General features: G+C 45.6%; 4 protein-coding genes across 4 annotated transcripts; 2 read left to right on the forward strand and 2 right to left on the reverse strand.

Moving 5' to 3' along the window:
* Positions 1–1905: 1905 nt before the first annotated feature.
* Positions 1906–3209, forward strand: HOO65_060307 (uncharacterized protein; the record flags this gene model as incomplete). Its single annotated transcript, XM_071003917.1, has 2 exons — positions 1906–1990; positions 2281–3209. The coding sequence occupies 2 exons, from the start codon at positions 1906–1908 to the stop codon at positions 3207–3209; spliced, it is 1014 nt and encodes a 337-aa protein (XP_070857657.1).
* A 2385-nt stretch (positions 3210–5594) lies between these two features.
* Positions 5595–6479, reverse strand: HOO65_060308 (uncharacterized protein; the record flags this gene model as incomplete). Its single annotated transcript, XM_071001099.1, has 1 exon — positions 5595–6479. One exon carries the CDS (start codon positions 6477–6479, stop codon positions 5595–5597), a length of 885 nt encoding a protein of 294 aa, XP_070857658.1.
* Positions 6480–9345: 2866 nt separating this feature from the next.
* Positions 9346–9867, forward strand: HOO65_060309 (uncharacterized protein; the record flags this gene model as incomplete). Its single annotated transcript, XM_071001100.1, has 1 exon — positions 9346–9867. The coding sequence occupies one exon, from the start codon at positions 9346–9348 to the stop codon at positions 9865–9867; it is 522 nt and encodes a 173-aa protein (XP_070857659.1).
* A 4967-nt stretch (positions 9868–14834) lies between these two features.
* Positions 14835–15824, reverse strand: HOO65_060310 (uncharacterized protein; the record flags this gene model as incomplete). The annotated part of the gene is made up of 1 exon (XM_071001101.1): positions 14835–15824. One exon carries the CDS (start codon positions 15822–15824, stop codon positions 14835–14837), a length of 990 nt encoding a protein of 329 aa, XP_070857660.1.
* Positions 15825–20203: the final 4379 nt, after the last annotated feature.

The following is a 20203-nucleotide window of genomic DNA, read 5'->3' on the forward strand; positions in this document are numbered from 1 at the left end:
TGCTCGTTTCCGCTCTACCGTGGTTGAAGTACAATAGGCAAAAAAAAAGGAAAAAAAGGAAAAAAAGGAAAAAAAAGAAAAAGAAAAAGAAAAAGAAAAAGAAAAAGGAAGGAATGAGCGAAAACAACGAAACACCAAACATCATTCAAGGAATAAAGAACAAAACAGTGACCAAAACACAGAACGAATACAAAGGAAAAGTAGCAAAGAAAAACGAAAATTTGTACCTCCACACTCCCTCAGTACCCGCCTATTGTAGGTACGTTTGCTCATATAGTACAAATATATTTCTCCGCATTTGACAAGCTGTATGTGCCATTTTTAGGCGTGTAAGTCGGGGATTTATTTTGTTAGTTGGGGGTCGCTGGTGCTACAGGGGTGGGATAAGTGTTGCGTGGCGCGGTATATATGTTAAGTGGCGTCCCATACGTGCCCCACTTATCCGAACCTATTGTGGCTGATCACGTGACATGATTGACACCACAATACAAAAGTGTAAAAATTGGTCCTTAAAGTATATATATTAAGTTAGGTGAAAATTCGTTCACCCCTCTCTCCATTTATCTTCGTCTCCTTCCCACAGATAAGAACCCAGTCTTATCTATTTACCCGAACATTCTCCGGAGCACTCGTGGACGTTTTCTCAACAAAAAGGAATAGTTCCAGGACGTAGCATAGACTTGAACCCTTTAATAAACCAACTGATTCAATTATTAAGATCTATTCTACAATAAGCGCTACTCAAAACTAGGGGCGACGGTGCATCGAAGAAATGGGGCGGCGCATGTAGCTGTCGCCCTCTAATAGGTGTGTATAACAGTGTAAGTTAGTGGTAAAGCGAAAAGGCACTATAGTGGCTTTTATTGTCTTATGCTCCCCGCGCTGTCTGCCCAAACAGTGCCTTCATCCACTAGGCTGCTCTCTTTTCTCCCTTCAACACCCGAGCTACAACTACATAAAATACCCAAATGCAAACAAAACCCTAACAACCATGACCTCGCTCAAGCACCATGTTTAAAATCTTGAGCAACGAGTGAAGTTGCACATGGTGTCGGATGCCTTGTCGTGGTCATGCTTGTCTGTAGCTTGGCGGTCGAAGGTTTCCTAGCACAAGATGATTAATATGCATCCATACTCCGTACTTCCATAGCTTGTGGCACTTAGGTACCTTTTAGCGTATCCTGCGATTTGTTTTGAGCTAGTTGATTGCCAATTACTTTTCCTTGACCTGGTGCTAAGGGTGCATCAACGTAGAACGGCCTAGGCACCAACTGCTTTCTACAAGCTTAGCTTGACTACAACGCCGTGAGCGTAAGTATCTAACAGCTGACTACATTCTGTCTTCTAGACTTTCACTCCTAGATATCAGCTCCAGTGGAACACAACAGTCTAGAAAGCAAAGTGTCGGGGGCAAAGGCAGACCGCAGCACTAGCCATGTAGAAAGAGCAACTAAGAGAAAACATGCGGCTCTTGGCTAGTTCCTCCTTGGCCCATTCATCTTTCCATTTGCTATCTATAGTTTCCTAAGACAACAAAAGAATCCCGAGCTTGGAGTGATGCTCATCTAACTGAGCAAGCCTGCACTTTGTTCCTCACATGGTCCCATGGTTGTGCCTTGCCGGGGGCTAGGTGACTTTGTGTACACCAAGAGAAGCGTGAACACTATGTTCCCTTTACAAATCTAGTGTCCTAGCAGAGTAACAGGTACAGTGTATACGTACCTGGCACATGCGATTTCTGGATGATAGGGAAATCAAGACAGTGTAGGGACAAGACTGGATATAAATTATGTTCACCATCTCCTGCATTCTCCTGCATTTCCATTTCACTCAGCCTCAACAGTTCATGCGTCCATGCTGATTCCTTTCTTCCTTTTCTATCTAACCTAGGTCAATAACATAACAATGGCTGCGAGACGCAATGAAGATGACTTCATGTTCGGTGTGTCGTCGTCTATGAGACACACATACGAGAAGCCTGACTCCAACGGTAAGAAGGTCTCCCCTCCCTATCTTCTTACTGCACCTAGATTCTGTGGGGTGTCTAGGGAAAATACTCACATGTAATGCAAGCAGACTCGAGTAATCAAGAATTTGCTCAAGCGCAATCGTCCAAAACGTGGCATCTTTGTCCCTTTTTCGATCATAACCCTCGCGAGAATGTGCATTGCCTAGGCCTTACTATGTTCCGCCAAGGGGATCTTGAACAACATTTGGCTAGGTATCATTGGTTTTTTTGTCCTCGTTGCAACAAGCCATTTAGCTCTGCTATCCTCCAAGAGAAGCATACCCATAACGAGCCCCCTTGTACTCCACAGGAAAAGCATTATACCAAAGCTTCCAGGGAGAATGCCCTCAAAAAAGACCTACTGGAGCACCGAGAGGGACAGGGCGAGGACGAGGAGGCCGCTCATCTATATAAACGTCTTTTTGACGGGGTCTCTAAAAGTCGTATGCGATTCCCTTTCCCCCCAATCCTGCTCCCTGTTTACTATGCTGTATCTGCTATCATCTTCCTTCTCCTCTGGGCTTCCCTCATTAGCCTTAACCGCACATTCTTTATCGGGCTGTCGCCCAAATTCATCTACGAGCTGCTCGTGGCCTTGACACCACTAGACTTTCAGTCAGTGCACCTGTTTATCAAGCATACCATAAAGCTAGTGAATACGCACTCATCTGAAAAAGGTCTGAACGTATCGTTACAAGGAATGCTTCGACAGTTGTTTTGTATCTTGGGCACTAGTTTGGAGGGTGCTACTACCCACGGAACCTTACCGCAAGATTTCCGAAACATAGGAGCTGTCTGTTCGAGTCGAGTTCGCAAGGTCCTTGACGATAACCCGGAGCAGCTGAATTTAATTATAAAATATCTAGAGACCATTTTGCGGGTCAGCAGAGATGCGTTTGGTTACACCCACCAGACCGAGCCTAATGTCCCCGAAAATCAGCACCACACCTTGTACTATGACGCTCCCGTTACCGCTGGCCTAGACTACTATTTGATGGACTTGGATGACAGCAATCTACAGCCGCAGCAGGAAAATATGAGCGTCTCCGACGAGGTTGAGATTCCACCGTCCACTGCCTTGGATATGTATGACGGCGAATTACTGCTTCAATCTCGAGACGGTTTGCAGTCCTTCCCTGAGTCGGAAATCCCCAACTTAGATGAGCTGCTCAGCGAATTGGATGATTTATTCGAAGCTTGAATAAGAAGTCCTCCACATCATGCCCAAGAAAGGATCCGTAGAAAAAGGAACTTCGGCCGGCATGGAACGACGAGTGTTTTCACGCTACACAACATTCATGTTGCCAGACTTGGTGCAGCGAATGTCAAGGTAGAGACTGCAGGCAGCTCAAGTAGTGGTTTCTAGAAGGGGGGGGGGGTTGCAGTATGGAAGTTGAGTAGCAATTATGGGTAAGTGGTAGATGTCTAGCTAGATTTTGTTTCCTAATCTGACAGCCACTACAAGTCTACCAGACTCTCAGTACAGCTGTAGCCAGTGATGCACCTGAAATCAAATAAGCTCCCATCAGTCTTGTAAGGCAAAAAGCAATATACCCCACCTGCTCCCCATTAGTTGCCGCAGCGTATTAGTCTCGTCAACGAAATTCAGGCATATGTATTGTGTCTGAGGTTAGGGGGCCTGCTTAATGTACCCCCTTATAGGGGTTTCCTCTCACATTCGTGCGTCCTAGTTGTTTCAAGTCAAGGCTGGACAAAAGCCGGTCGAGCGACGTTCTCTGTCTGCTCGATGGGATTGGGCAGGCAAGCTTGGTCGTGCCATCTTTGCCATGTGAAGGTCGCAGTCGGATCTAACATATCTTCACTTGGCATCATCTTCTATGGCGCCATATTCCTGCGTACCTCCTCTCACGATTCTACCAAGGCATTATATGAGGGGACAAAGGTGTCCTATCATACGTCCTAGCAACAACAGCTTTCAAAAATGGCTCGTTATCGCCCGTAGTAATGCCGTAGATGCAATTCAATATCAACTACTCCTGTGCAAAAACACCACACCTCAGAATCTATTCTGGAGCTATATGCAGCTAAGAAACTTGGCCTCGGCATACATATTGGCATGGATACATATAGCCTAGCATGGGATTAAATTTTTACAGAAGTTGCCACACCTATTGGGTGTGTGGCACGCACGCTAGACGTCATATTTGATAAACATGACAACCAAACTAGGTTTTCATGTCACGCTTAATTCGTTAGCTAGGATTACCTTGCTAAGAACGCACGGTTGATCTGCTGTCAATGGGTAGTAGAGCGATTTGACCATCCCAGTTGGCGCTGAAATAAAACATGCATCATCAAAACGTGTACAGTCCATGCACCCTTGCCCTTGTCGTTCATGGCTTTCTTTGAACCATGGAATCTTATGGATATGACTAGTCAGATTTCTGTCTACTAGGGAAACAGTTGAATAACCATGTGGGCGATCATAAACAGCCACGGAACCTAGGCAAAAACCCTCACAAGAGCGTGTGCTCCTATGCTCCTAGTAATGTATAGCTCCCATATATCCCATGTAGAAGTACGATAACTAACCTCCGTCGACCCTTCTCATATAAACTCCATTAGTTTGCTTTTCTCCTCGCCTGTTTAAATCACAGTGTTTGACGATGTCCACACTTGCTCACGTGATACATCTGTAGCTCTCCGGCAACTCTAGTGAGTCTTTTTCCTGGCAATGCATCCTTCTGAGACTCTTCTGCCACCATGTCGTTTGTGAAACGGGGTTTTATCATTTTATTTACTAGTAAAGCCTTGCCGGAAGGACGGAACTCGACTTGTAGTTGCTGCCATTTGTGTAACAAAAGGCTCATTGTGATGCTAGGCCAGCATAATTCCGCATCAGACCCACAGGGTACTTCCCAAAGGCCGCCCATGACGAATATTTAATAACTGATAATTGATCAACACAAGCAAAGAGGCTCTAGTCTGTTGAGCAACAGCCAGCTAGGTGCTGGTGAACCACAGTCAAAACTAAAGGCAGTTATGTCAGTAACCTAAGTTAGGGTTACCAGGATTGCTGACCCTGATCCAGTTCGCCCAAGGTTTAGGGTTAGTATCAGACATCAAGGGTCTTCCAAGGCCCATGTGGCTGATCTAGAACATGGTACTGATGGATATAGAAACCGGCCGGCTGAGATCCGCTCTTCAGACCAAACTTAGATAGAGACCGAACAACTTTAATAATCACTTATCCCTTCTTCCTTTCTTTACAGGACGTTCAGTATGTCCTCGTAATATCTACTGTTAAGTCTGCCCCGCTAACAATATATCGCGGTGTAACATAAACTGATTAGTTCGCATCCTAATTATGGAAATGCAATACCGACTCGTAGAAGCGCAATGTATATTTTGTGTATGTATATAGTGATCTAATCTAGTAAACAATGAAAAAAAATAACAAATATCAATATTTCTGAAATTGACCTGCAACCCACTGCCTGAACTTTACTGACTGTCAGCACTGTTGCTTTATGTGTGAATTTGCCAGCGTCCAGTCCCATACTGCTGATGTAAACATCTAAACTCAAAGTTGAAGTGGCAATCGCATCTGGAAATAGGGGGGTATTTATGTGTTTTCGATGAGGTGCATGATATTGATGCAGGAGACGCTGCATAGACCCCCCCCAGCAGCAGATAGCGCAGCATCTTCAGCTGAAACAGGGCTTATATAGCCACAACAGCAGGCGCATATAAGAGGCGGGCCTCTATTTTCACCGACTTCAAAGCTTGCATAGCTGTAGTATCCAGTGCTAGTGGGATATACTCCACCGTTTGTAGCGCTATTAACGTTGACGTAGTTGTCGAAGGCGATGTCTAGGCTGGATGGGGCGGTATTTTCAATGAAATTCGGGGGCACAGCCATATATGTGATGGGGTCTAGACAGGGAGCCTCTGTAGACCACTGAGGGTCAGCAGGCCCTTGCTGTCCATAATAAAGATTTTGGGCTTGGTAGTATGCAGGGATAGGACCTTGGCCACCCTCTAGAACCAACATAGGATTTATAGTCGAGGAATCTGGTAGCGCTACTCCCGTTGATGAAAGTTCTCCTTCTACTGGAAGCGCAAAGGGCTCTTGTAAAAGAAAACTGGGTAGCGACATTGGCCCGAGGCCTTTCTGGGCTTTCTCCATGGCCAACCGGCTGAGCTCCTGACGCTGAATCTCAGTGGGGCTCATGAGGCCATCTGCTACATCTCGGATAGTAGAAAGAAAGAACTGTTTTACTTCATATGCTGAGAGGGACTGATGCATAGGATTTTTCTCAATCTTATCGGCGATGGACTGGAGGAAAGTATCTAGAATGGCCTGGCCATATGCTTCGCCGTGCGGGGGGCCGTGAAACTTAATGTAGGTATCGGCAGAAAGCTGGCGTTTGAAGAGGGTCTGGAATAGAAGGCGGTACTTGTCTTCGTCGCTGAGTCCAGCAGCATCTTTTAGAAACTTGTCGAGCATTTCTTTGTCGAGATATCCAGGCGGGCATTCCGGTTGCAGCTGGCAGACTTCATTCCCCAAGTGTTTCTCAAGTTCCTTGGGTGTGTGAAATGGTGTCTTGCAGCGATCACACCAGTTCGTGTGTGTCCGGGTCAAGTGCTGGCACATACGATTAATGCCTTTAATTTTGTGGGGGAAACACTTCTTGTACTTGGCCAAATCAAAAATGCAGTAGGGGCAAATATAAACACAATTATCATCTGCCAGATTGATCGAAGCTTATGTCAATTGTCAACATCTTTCTAGTCTTTTCGACAAAATCCAATGGACTGGTACTGACCGTTAGGGAGGGCTGACCCCAAGATTCGTTCTCCAGAGGTGTGGCAATCACTACCACTACAGTCACCTGTATCATCATAGTCGCACGCTAGAAGCGTATCATTCGGATGCTGCATTTTAGGGGCAATTCACTAGTCATGGAAGGGTGGGAGATGAAGAAAGGGTGCTTATAGAGGTGAGAATAAGACAAATGACAGACCAAAGAGAGTAAGTTTATTTTGGTGGCCAGGAGTTCGGCATAATATACAAACGGCTGGCTAGCCAAAGGAGATGGTCGACCGCTTCTTCGTTTTTACGACGATTGAGTTATTACATTCGACTTGCAATCTGCGAGAAAGCAATCTTCCCAGGAAACCAAGCCTTCAACATTGTGCTGCTTTCTACGCAAAAGGCAATCTTGCGGAGCGAAGGTTGCAGAAGCTAAAACGCTGCCCCTTGGCTCGCCTTATATTACTATGCCAGGATCACAGATCATCCGCTCCAAAATCACGGATGACCTACAGGAACCAGCGAGAATGATAGGACCGGGGCCACCTACATTGACGATCTTTTCCCAGCCTGTCTATTACCTTTTAGTAGAGCTTTCCAATAACTGAGTGGCGGTCTGTTTTAGCTAAGGTTAATCTCAGACAGGGAACTAAAGGCAGGAGAAAAAAGGATGTGACATGACCTAAGCCTCCCAAACAGCGACTCTCAAGAGCCTTAATTCTATGCATGCATCTAGTCGAAGGTCCAATTCAACAAAACCACTGCCCTTCTTTTAGGGGAAAGGTAGTATTTCGTCAAGCGAGCCGTGAGAACCTATCTCTACCTCTTCCTGGAAGCAAAGTTGGACACAGTTAAGCCTGGCTATCTCCCCGTTGTTATTTGTATGCAGGAGTTTGAGCATGAAAGTCCCAAGTGCACCAACTTTCCCTGATCCAAAAATGCTGCAACAAACTGCACGCCTTCTCTTTCTGACAAGTTCATTTCCCAAGAACCCAAAGACAAAAGGGGAAAGGGGAAAGGGGGAAGGCCAAGGCCAAGGCCAAAAAGAATAGAGGTGGTGAGGGCGAGACAGTAGGAACTAAGCCGAGGAAATACATGAGTGGATTGATAGGAGTGTGTGTTCTGCAGACATGCGCCCCTGGGCCTTTCCCGGTGTTTCTGATCAAGTTACTTTCCAAAATTGCGACATCACAAGTCTGAGCATCGGCTGGGCTCGTGCGAAGGTAGGTTCGTCAGCTCTGCGTCTCATCTCCTAGGCAGAGCTTTACACCAGGCTGTATATCTAGCTCATAACTCAGCACCGGGCGCCATTTGCCGACGGTCTTACTAAGAGAACTCCTTCAACACACATCGTCCCAACCAATCGAATTCTGGGGCTAACACGGAGCACTGGTCATGGGCTAGATGCTTTTCCTCACCATCCCTAACCTTGCTAGTTTCAAGGCTACCGAGTCAAATAAAGAAGGAAACAAAAGCTAGATACATGGAACCTGACTAAGCCCAGCGACAGGACTTGGGGACTTTATAAATGCGAACAGAGTGGTCACTGATGTGGCTGGGTGGCCTCTCCAGACCCAGCTCTCTTGTGACAGCTCTTTTAGAGTTTTCCAAAGTGTCATTTAGTAGGTACTCTCGTGTTCAGATGCAAAGCGATTGGCCTTGGCTAGAATCTCTAGTGTGCTGATTTATGACGAGAATTACGGATGGAACGGGGAAAGACAGAGACAAGAAATCATTTGGGCGCCTACTGTCTATTAGTATCTAAACAGGGCTTCAGTCTCTTGCAATGCCAAGTCGTTCACATCTATTTGTGTTTACCGATTGGCTTGCAATGGTTTATATGCATCATGTGCGCTAACGCGAGCCCAATACTGTCCAATGAGCTTGATACACGATTCGGCTTTCATGCAGCCACGGTATTGCCGAAGACGCGTACTTTCGTCACCATGTGCTAAGACATGAATGCTTGAAAAAAAAATTGGTACAGGCTGGAGCGCACAAAGTTTGCGAACGTATGTGGACCCGGGCGTACCTTGATTTCGCCACTGCATAGAGTTCAACGCCTGATTTGTGTTACAATCCTTACCCTCAAGGGACAAGAAACCTAGGCCTTCCTTGGTCAGGACAGCGCTACAAATGTCTTTTTCAGGCTGGGCGGTAGCTCTGGCTCTATAAGAAGAGTAGACAATCCATATCATAACGCTAGCCTCACTTTACTTATCTTCATTACGAATATCATATCCGAGCGTCACTTACCTGCAGCCCCCCCCCCCCCCCCCCGGCCCCTCCACACACACCTAACCTACGAATATACTCCCCTTTTCAGCAGCTTTCTCCATAGCAGCTACGGCGATATCTACGCAAAATTGTCAGGCCCGGGCCATCTTCGTCTTTTAATAGTCAGCACCGGCTTTTTTATGCTTGTCCATACAATTGCTTTGACCCATCCAAGTACATAAAATGCCAGGTCTTCAAAATCGAGGGGATTCCTCATTTAATGCAGCATTTTTATCGGACTCACACGAACTGGTGTCGCTGCTGCAAAGAGGAATATCACCATATGTATAAGACTCTCTTCAAATGCGGGCCACCTGTCAATGGCGGCTCCAAATTCTACGGCCCTACCTTTAGCGAAGCTTATGGACAGCTGAAGCTCGAGGCTGCACTCCGGCATAGGACCCACGTTATCGGAAAACTCGGCGAACCTCAGCTATCGTCTGGTAAAAGTACTAGTAAACTTTTACTTGCTTTGCTAAGGGCCTCATCGCGTGGCTCTATGAATCCCACCGATGCACAGCGACGGGAGCTTCATCGCTTGGCCATGGAGAAGGTCCAGGGCAGCTCTGGGCCAACGACTCTATCAAGCCCTTCCATGTCAGATCTCTTTGCTCCTTCAGGCCGCGATATTACATTGTGTCAGACGGAACTGAAGGACTACCCTACTACTATGCCACACAGCACCATTAAAATTGATTCCCGTACTCAATCAGATTCTCAAACACAAGCATTGACGCAACTTGTGATCTTCAACCATGGAAAACTAGGTAACACGAGAATAGATCGAGCTGGATTGAAGTCGTAGCTTTGTTACCTGACGATTATCTCGCACCTGCAAGTGAATAGGTGTCTCGAGAGTCACTTTTACAATCAATAAATCTCTTATACACTATATCGTTGTCATTCCTTTGTCATGGGGAGATCTACTAGGAAGAAAATCTGGCCATCTACTTGTGGTAGGGCATGTAAGCCTCCTGATGCTTTGAAGAACTGGCAATGGAAGATTACTACTCGAGGCACCCACTGCCTGTTCTCAATAATAGCAAAACGGTCTCTCGACAAGGACATCGAAGAACAGCAGTAGATAAACTCTTGCATCATCGCCAACTCGCAATAGAATCTATTGCTATTTAATAATCCAAGTGTTTTTGCAACTTAGATGTCTAATTGATCAAAGTACTGTACTTGATTGTTGTGATGTGTGAGCTGTGCCGAAAGCGGAAGTTTACGCAGGTCCCACGGGTCCCTTGTGATTTTAAAACCACAGGTACAGGTACCCGTGGCCCAGTTGGGCCCCAAGACTAGGGAGGGGGCTCATAAAAGAAATGGGAGCACGCATGTAGGCGTCACGGGCATCCTTGCGAGAAGCCCTGCCCTTCTCCCCTGTCTTCCTCTCGGAGCCCTTGAGATCTAGCGCTATCTGACTACTCACAAACCGCGCTATCTGATTTACAGCGCATCATGCCGATAAGCGGAGCTTTAGCAACAGAGTCACACAGACACTTTGTGTGAACCGACCCCGGTCCAATACTTCAACGTTGTTCCCCTCCAATTCTAGTTTTCTCCATGTGCATCCCCTTCAAGACGAGGTAGGTAATGCAGAGGCCTTTTGTCGAAATGATCATATACTTCGGTGTCCTAATCAACTACTAGTCACTCTTGTCGCCTCCCAGTTTTGCCCCTTTTCCACCCTTGCACCTTCTTTTCGCCATGTATGACCTTGCAGGGCATTAACTCTTGTGCTAGGCATAGGCTACAAAGGACGTCAGTGACCGTTGTGGGAGAGGCGCCACGAAGTTACGGTCTTGTGCTTATCATGATCACCAAGTGTTGTGGCCATGCAGGTTATTTTCCCCATTGGAAAGATGATTACCCCATGCCGATAACACTTCCGTCAGTTTAGTATGCAAAGAAACAGAAAAATATATCTGTGATACATCTGCGTTTTTTCCTGCAGCCGTTCTCCTCCACAGCACATGCATGTCATGATTCACCAATCGATCACGAATTTAGCGACATGTTGTGAACCTGGGTCACAGCATGTTCTTAGAGAAATCACCAAACAAATACCAGCAACACTGGGCGTGTGCAGCGCCAACTATGGGCTTTGTTTGTGGAACAGATCCATATGAACATCGATATCTCCCAATTAAATTTTAATTAATGCTAACTAACGTCAATTCACTTTTTTCAACCAACTTGTTTTTCCATCATGCACAACTAAGCTGGAGTATTCACGCTCGGGTTTACCCAGGGTTAATCCGACCGCAGGCAGATTCCCCACAAAACTTATCCTTCATGTAGTTCATCCAACAATGTGAAGCCAATCATCTTACGGTACAATGCAATGTCTTGAACTTGGCGGGGTGGACTGCTTTTAACTTTGAACTTCGTTTCATCAGCACCTGTTGAGCTATGGTCCAGAAGGGTAGAGCTGGCTGGTTTGTCTTAATCAGTTGCTAATACTTGTATGTTTGCTATGTGGATCCGAGTGTTACGGACACAAGGCACAATGCTGTAGAACGTATAGAATCTTTATTAATCGATGGGATGGATGTAAAAGGAGTCTAACTAGAAGGTTGTGATGGTGTGCGGGGTAAAATACATCTACTTTGCTCCACTATGTTCCTGCCCGGCCGGCTCCACCGCCTTCCATACTGTCACGGGTTGGATACAGGATCTTCATTGTAGCCGGTTGGGAGATTCAAAGAACTTGCATTAAGGAGGAAAGGGAATAACTAGCTAGACTGTACTGGCGGGAGAGGGGCTCTTTATATGTAAACCCTGTGTGGTGGGGTCTCGCACGGACCAATAGGCATCGCCGTAACACATACAGGCGCAGCCCTAACACATACTCGTTTCTAAACCACAACACCGAGAGAGCATGATGCTGAATGTATTATTAACTACGCTGATGATCTTTTTGTCCAAAATAGATTATCTATTAACTTTTACTTTCCGCTAACTAGAAGCCAGTGCTATCATAGAATATCGTGTGTGTATGTCACGTGACTCAGGGCTGGGACTTGGATGACCAAGAACTAGTGGTCACATCTCGACAGTAGCCTGTCCGTTGCTGCCTCCATGCGACAGAATGTCTATCAATATAGTATCACAACGAGCTCTTGTTACAAGAATGAAAGCAGCTACATATCGAACTCCCTCTTTCCAGCGAGGCTTTCATGACCAATCTAAAAATATAACCATTCGTTTCACACAGGACATGGGCTATGTGGCACAGAATCTTCAGCAGAATGTATCACAGGGAGAAGACCTAGTGTTGCCTGGCATTCCTGCAAGGAACAAACATATACGGGATCTTCATTATTAGCCACATGGGATCACACGCTGGCCCTTGCGAGATTGTTGGCCAGGTCCCACAGGATTGGTGAACAGGAGTCTGACAGATCATAAATACGGAGACGTCAGCGGCCAAGGATTCCATGGTTCAACGACGTAAATGGCAAGGATTGAGAGGTTATAAACGTTTCCGTTATGGGCGTTTGATTTCAGCCTCGACTAAAATGGACCCCCGTTGACATCATGGATCAACCGTGCTTACTTGGCAAGGGGATGGGATCCTGGCTAGCGAAGTAAACGCGGCATGAAACCCGAGCCGGGTTATCACGTTCATCAAACATGACGCCTGGCATGCTATGTGCGCAATGATGCAGACAGAATAGGTGTGGCAGCGTCTAAAAGACTTTGATCCCATGTTCAATTTTATCAGTTGAATACAGCTCCAAAAAGCATTCTTAGCAAGTTCTTCTGCATTCTGGGAATCATTAGCCTTGAAATGTATTAATCCGATAGAACTATGCTACAGTTCCAGAAGATGTATCCAGCGAGCTGACGAAACCCCCCCCCCCCTCAAATTTGAAAAAAAAACGCCTTTTATTGTCGAGATATCTCAAGAATGGAGCTTATTGTGGAATAAATGTGCACTCCTTGGGTCAAATATAAGACTACTTCTCGGGCCACAGGCCTCCTCCAGGAAATCCTAGACAGGGAGTTATATCTGAATGCCATGTATCTATGAACCTACCACTGCTTCTCTAGCCACTACTACGCCACAGCGGTGGACTAGAAATAATCTGCACAGTATGCGAAAGCGCCATCTTGTCGTTGTAGTCTCGATGAAGCCCTCATTGCTCGTTTTTGGTGCTCAAGACGACTGAATACAACAAGTAACTGTGAGAAACCAAGATTTCTGTAACATTAGATATGGTTTATTTCCAAGCAGCTAGCTGCTTTATCTCACATGTGGTCATCCATTGACTTGAAATAGAGAATGGTAGAAGTATAATGACAAGTCCTAGAGAGGTGAGGGCAAGTTGCACACTAGGATGCAATGTAACACATACAACAAGGCACGATACTTTGAGACATAGTTGACTAGATAAATGAGTCGGCAAACCGGACAAAGTATCTGAGTTTAGATTAGCAGAGCTCGTGTGAAAACGTGTAAAACATGTTTCTTAATGTTTCGATCTTACTACTTTGTCATCCAAGTATCCCTTTCTTACAGCACATGTCATGTTTCATTCAACGACAGACAGCTACTGGGGTTTTACGGTGTGAGTGCACTATTGTAGGTTCTAGACACAGATTTAAAGAAATAGACTACAATATTCTCCTCTATATGAAGAAAACACATCATACATTGATGGTTCTAATCCTGCAGGACATAGCTTGTATCGTGGAGGTTTTGTTGGCGTTATATGCATGACAGTTCCCTTGCAAGTCCAGGGTATCCTTGATTACTTATATTGCCTGTTAAACTTTCACTAACTAGTTATAGTTAAAATCTAAGAACAAAGGCATTGTTAGGACACCTTTTAGAGACTTAGACACCTGTATCACTACAATCAAGGTTGAAAATTGTAAAATGCTCTATGTTGTGGACAATCTGCTTCCAGTCAGATTAACACAGGATAAACGATAGTATCAAGTACCCGAGCATAGTTATTCCCATTGATAGAACTTGACTTCTTGATAAACTAGAAACTCGGTGCACTATGTAGTACTACTTGCAGTGGAGAATCACCTCCTGTTCAGTGGAATACCGGACAGTCTCCACGCCTGCTCACGAGATACATCTTTAGTTATCTGGCAACACTATTCCGTCTTCTCCCAGTGAGACATTCTGCTCAGACTCTTCTGTCATACAGCCAATCTTGTTTGCAAAACAAATGGTTGTATTTTTAGATTTGCCAAGAAAGCCTTGCCGGAAAGACGGAACTCGACATGTAGTTGCTGCCATTTGCGTAACACGACGTTCATTGTGATACTATACTGATAGACAAATTCAGCATCATACTATCTCGGATCCACAGGGTTGTCCATGGTGAGCATTAAATTATTGGCAATTGATCAAGACAAACAAAGAAGTTCTACCCTGTTAAACAACAGCTACCTAGGTGTTGGTGAAACACGGGCCAAAGTTTAAAAGCAGCCCACCTTTGAAGTCCAAGACATCGCAGTGCAACGTAAGCTGCTTAGCTCACCAACTATGGAAATGCAATACTAGCACAATAGAAGCACAGCGTGAGATTTTTGTGTATATATAGCGACCTAGCAAGTGATAAAAAAGATAGCAGCATTTCTCCATTAATCTGTAACCCCCAACCTCAGCTTGACTCACCTCACTGTAAACACTGTTGCTTTGTGTGTCAATTCGCAAGCGTCAGCTCCCATACTGCCAATAACCATCCATATAAAACTTCATACTCAAAGCCAAACTCGCAATCGTATCTGAAAATAGTGGCACACCTATACACCTCCGTTTCCATTTACACTTGCGATGTGACAGTCTCTGCATAGAGCCTGTGTTCCATATGGAACATAACCTTCTGGCTGGTCGGGGTTTATACCATTGTTGCACATGCCACAAAAAGGAAATAGGCGTATACTTTCATAGACCCCAAAGCTAAAATGACTGTCGTATCCAGTGCTAGTGGGATATTCTCCAAGATCCCCAACGCCATTAACGTTGGCATAGTTGCCCAAGGCGATGTCTACGGTGGACGGGGCCGTATTTCCAATGACACCAGGGGTCACATTGGTGTATGGGGCTGGGTTCAGAGTCCCCATAGACCAATGGATGTCACCAGACCCTTGCTGTCCATAGCCAAAGTCGTAGGGCTGTTGGCATGGGGGAATAGTACTTTGGTCGTCCTGTAGTGCCGACATAGGATCGATATTCAGGGATTCTGGTGGTACAACTCCAGTTGAGGAATGATTTCCTTCTCCTGTAAGCGCAAAGGGCTCTTGTAAAGGAAAGCTGGGTAGCGACATTGGCCCCAGGCCTTCCTGGGCTTTCTCCATGGCCAACCGGCTGAGCTCCTGGCGATTTGCGGGGTCGACAAGGCCTTTGGCTGCATCTTTGATCAAGGAAATAAGGTACTGTTTAGTTTCGTATTGTGGGAGGAACAGATCCACGGGAGTCTTCCTGATCTTATCAACGATGCACTGGAGAAAGGTATGCAGCACCGCCTGGCCATAGGCTTCGCCGTAAGGAGGGCCATAAAACTTGAAGTAGACATTGGTAGGGGGCTCACACTTGAAGAGGATTTGGTATAAACGGCGAGGCTTATCTTCGTCGTCAACTTTAGCAATAGCTTTCAGACTATCGTTCAAAATCTCTGTAGTGAGATGCTCGACCGGGAATTCTGCTTGCGGCTGGCAGTCTCTGTTTTTCTCGTGTTTCTTACAGTCCGTATGTGTGTGGAATGGTTCTTTACAACTCGAACACCAATTCATGTGGGTGCGGATGAAGTGCTGGCGGAGACGATAAAAGTCTCTAATTTCATGGAAGAAACACTTTGCGTACTTGATCGGATTGAAAATGAAAAAGGGACAAAGATAAATGGGTTTGTCGTCTGCCAAGTTGATCGAAATTCATAAAGCATTAACATCATCCTATTCCACTAGACGTAGTGAGCTGGTGTACTCACCATTAGGGAGGGCCGGGCGCAAGATCCCTTCTCCCGGGATGTGGCAATCATTCCCGCCATAGCTACCTGTATCATCGAATTGTTGCATGTTAGATCGACATGGAAAGGCCGGGCATATGAAAAAAAGGCGCTTATCGTGGTTCAAGCAAGAGGCTGACAACGATCAGCATAGCTGGATATATATATATGTTTTCATCCCTCAAGATAGTCAACGCAATTTTCTCACTTCCAAGAATCTTAAACTTTGAGTTTCTCAATGTGCAAAAACAATGAAAACCGGTGTGCAATTCAAGCCACCATAGATATGAAACTTCTGGGCAGGGTGTTGTTCCTTACACACTTGGTGCTCTAGACAAATAAAAGCCACACGAGATAACGCACCAGGTAGTTTTCCTTTTCAATTACTACTCCAACACCTTCATCATAGTTGTGAACTACGGACCACCCATCGCTATCCAAGTATGCTGGAGCTTTGACATCAAATTTTCAAGTGTGCTGGCTTTCCCTGTTTCAAAATGCAAGAATGGACGGCACTCATCGTTGTACCAGAGCGAACCCCCAGGAACGTAGACCTCACTGGTAGAACATTTGCAGCCAAACTGAAAGCATATATGACATACTAAACAGTATCCATAGATAAAAAAGCAATTAATTAGACCCTGCAGCTCATCTACGCTACTACACTATGTGTGAAACACAAGCTATCTCGTATTGAAGCCGGCCCTAAAGTGCCCCATTGTCCGCCAGGTTGTGTCTATATTCACGTGGGCAAGTCCCTCTCATGTCTGTTTAAGGGGCTAACTCACACCGGCTCGTGCTTTCCAAAGGGCTAACAGGAGAAGAGGAAGAGGAAAACGAGAAGGGGGGAAGGCGAAGGCCAAAAAAATAATAGAGTAGGAAGGGTGACGCAGTAAGATCCAGGGGTAAGACAGCAAAGCAAGTATCCTGGGCGGCTAGCGATTATTGTGTCTAGACAGGGCCGCCATATGTTTTTTGCCCGGTTTGCTTACTCATCACGCCGCTAACTTAAGCCAATGATATTGCTGATACCCGTACCTTTGTCACCATTAGTCAAGCCATACATACATACATGAGCTTACCAAGGGCTGGAGCACCCAAAGTTATGTGAGCCATGAGGGGGCTAAGAAGTACCTCGTTTTAGTTATTGCGCAAATTTCAACGTCTAGCTTTTTGTAGAATCCTCAGCTTAAAGGAACAAGAAATCCAGGACTCCAAGAGTCGAAAACCGCTACTCATCCAACAGTCCGCCGAATTCCAAAGGGGGCCTCACATAAAGTGATCGCATCAACATTAGCTTTGGTTGGGCGCTGGTTCGCCACATTTGTTGCCACAGTATAGACCCAAAAGAGTGCGGTAAAGCTTATCTTTCTGGTTCTTGGTTGGGGTGTCGAGCTCAACCAGTTTATATGTTCCTCACTATAGTGTCCAGACCGAACACACGGCCGCCGTGGAAAGGCCTTTATGTCTCATACTAACCCTAACCTCTGGCCAAACTTGGCCATAAGCTGAAACCCTGATAAGCCCGACTCAGATTACCAACAGATCAGATACCATTTATATAAATAGGGATGAACTTGCCGACCGGTGCCCTAGGTGGGATGGTGAGTACAATCGTCCATAGGGATACAACGCAGGGTGGTATGCAAGTGTCTACGACAGCTAGCGAGAGTTGGGTGTGACTGAGCACAGCAGCTATTTTGCGGCTAGTCTCATCCAAGCTTTACGCCTCTTCTGTAGTACGACATACATGCCATGCGACACGACGCGATACCCAAAAAAGGATAGATGGTCTGTTACCATCCGAGTCTTTCTTCTCTCATCCCAATACTAGGCAGACGGCTGGGTGCCGCCGTGCCTCTGGAACACGCAAGCCAATGAGCAACTACTACATAGCGCACAGCCAGCTCTGTTTAGGCATGATCATTAAGTGTGAGTCGTTGGCAGTTAATTTCCTGGGCATAGCATGCAAGCGCCTTTCTCTCCTCTGCCCCAACCTTGATTTGTTCAGATTCATCTTTATCCCTCAAGATGATGATTCTATAGCACCAGCTCTCTTGCACTTCAAGCTCTTCAAAATAACCTAAAAGTTAATGCCTGAGAATCTGCCAGCATCTATACAACGTCTAAGCCGAAGCTGTGTGGCTGGAAGATTGGTATCCAGCCTCGGCACAAGTAGATCTCAAAATCACGGTGTCCAGCCAGCCCAGATTCATAAGCCCCCCCCCCCCCCCAACTCTGCCTACCAGCAGTCCTTATTATGCTTATGTGAATGCAAGAGAGAGAGAAGATTTATGGATTCTAGACTCCCAAGGGCGCTGTCATGCAGAGTCTCCACATCAGAAGCTATGTCCTCCAAGATTAGAACCACCAACACATCTGCTTTCCTCACACACCCATATCTTCGCAACGAGTGCCAAATCTCAGAACATGACCAAGTAGACGTGCAGGAAGGGACACATGAATGTAGAAACAAGCATATATACCTCATAGTCGAAGTACTCACGGGTTGATAAAGAAGAGAGTGAGCAATCAATACCAGCAATTCTACACCACCAAAGTCTCATGTGGCGTCGGACCCACAAAATCACTAACACCAAACTATGAAACATCAACAACTGTCTGCCCTGTGAAGAGGGCTTGATATGAGTCGCACAAAAGAAAAACTTGGAATTGCAAAGCAATAGGATAGGACTATTAATAAACATGTCTTACTGGGGTTTCAGGCACATTCGGGTAAGCCAAATTCAGTTTCTTTGAGTCAACCATGTCTCAGCCCAGTACGTGTTACATAGAATCTTAGTCTATGACTTCTTCACGTCTCTAAGACTTGTCATTGCGCTGACGGATGATCACCCATTGGCTAAAGGAAATAGCTACTTGATAGTAATAGCATATCTGATCTTAAGCCAATCTTGATAGCTCTTAGTTACTTCATTTATCTAGCCATCTTGGGCACTAAAACGGGAAACGTGGACTTCGGCTAGAGCCCCATGACTGGCGAAGAAAATCTTATCTGGGATCTAGGGTAAACAGTTTTGTTCAACAATGTACTTCATGCCTGAGATATCTTGAGACTATAAATATAAGGCTTTTATTTGCACACTCTTGCAGGGTATCTTTTAGAAATAGCGCGCGCATCTTCTGAAATCGTAGTGTAGTTCTGCAAGGCGAGTAGCTATCAAGGCTGATGATGCTGGAAGTGCGGAAGAACTTGCTAAGAATCTCTTCTGGAGCTATATCCAACTAAGAAACTTGGCCTCGGCATATATCAGCATGCGTGCATATAGCCTAGCATGGGATCAAATTTTTATAGCTGTTGCCACACGTATTCTGTCTACATTGTTGGGTGTGTGGCACGCTAAGACGCCATGTCATAAATGACCAACATGATGACCAAACCGGCCGGGTTTTCATGTCACACTTACTTCGCTAGGACTACCTTGCCAAAGAAAGCATGGTTAATCGCTGTCAAGAAAGGTTTTGTTTATCCCAGTCGGCACTGGAAAAATAAGCCCATGATTGAAAACGTTTATAGTCTATGCACCCTTACCCGTGTCATTCATGCCTTCCTTTGAACCCCCATATATCCCCTTGTGGGTGTTACGCCTGCGTCTATAATACGGCAGTTGTAACCCTGCGACTATTGACCACAGTAAACAAGCGCTATAATCACTCACGTTGATGCGTATAAATACGTGAGTCTCGTATGAATAGCTATCATAAAATGTACGTCGATTCTCTGATTCTAAAAGCTTGATGAAGAAGGAAGCAAACTCTGTGACAGACTTCCGAAGCTGGCGCTTCGTAAGTCTATCTCAGAGCGGGGTCAGGGTCCGATTGTCATGTGACCCTGAACCCTAAAACCTACACCCTGTAGAAATACGATAACTCACTTCAGGCTACCCTTGTCAAATAGATTTCATTGAGTTTGCTTTTTCCCTTGTCTCTTGAAGCCATAGCGCTTGACGATCTCCACGCCCGCTCACGTGCTACATCTGCAGCAATGCGGCAACTCTAGTAAGTCTCTTCCCGGTGATAGATCCTGCTAAGACCCTGCTGCCACCATGTCGTTTGTGAAGCAAATGGTTATATTGAGAGATTGGACAAGAAAGCCCTCCTGTAAGACGGAACTGAACGTGTAGTTGCTGCCATTTGTGTAACAAG

Source organism: Ceratocystis lukuohia (genome assembly GCF_044167205.1).
Source record: "Ceratocystis lukuohia strain C4212 chromosome Unknown Supercontig6_pilon, whole genome shotgun sequence".
Taxonomy (NCBI): Eukaryota; Fungi; Ascomycota; class Sordariomycetes; order Microascales; family Ceratocystidaceae; genus Ceratocystis; species Ceratocystis lukuohia.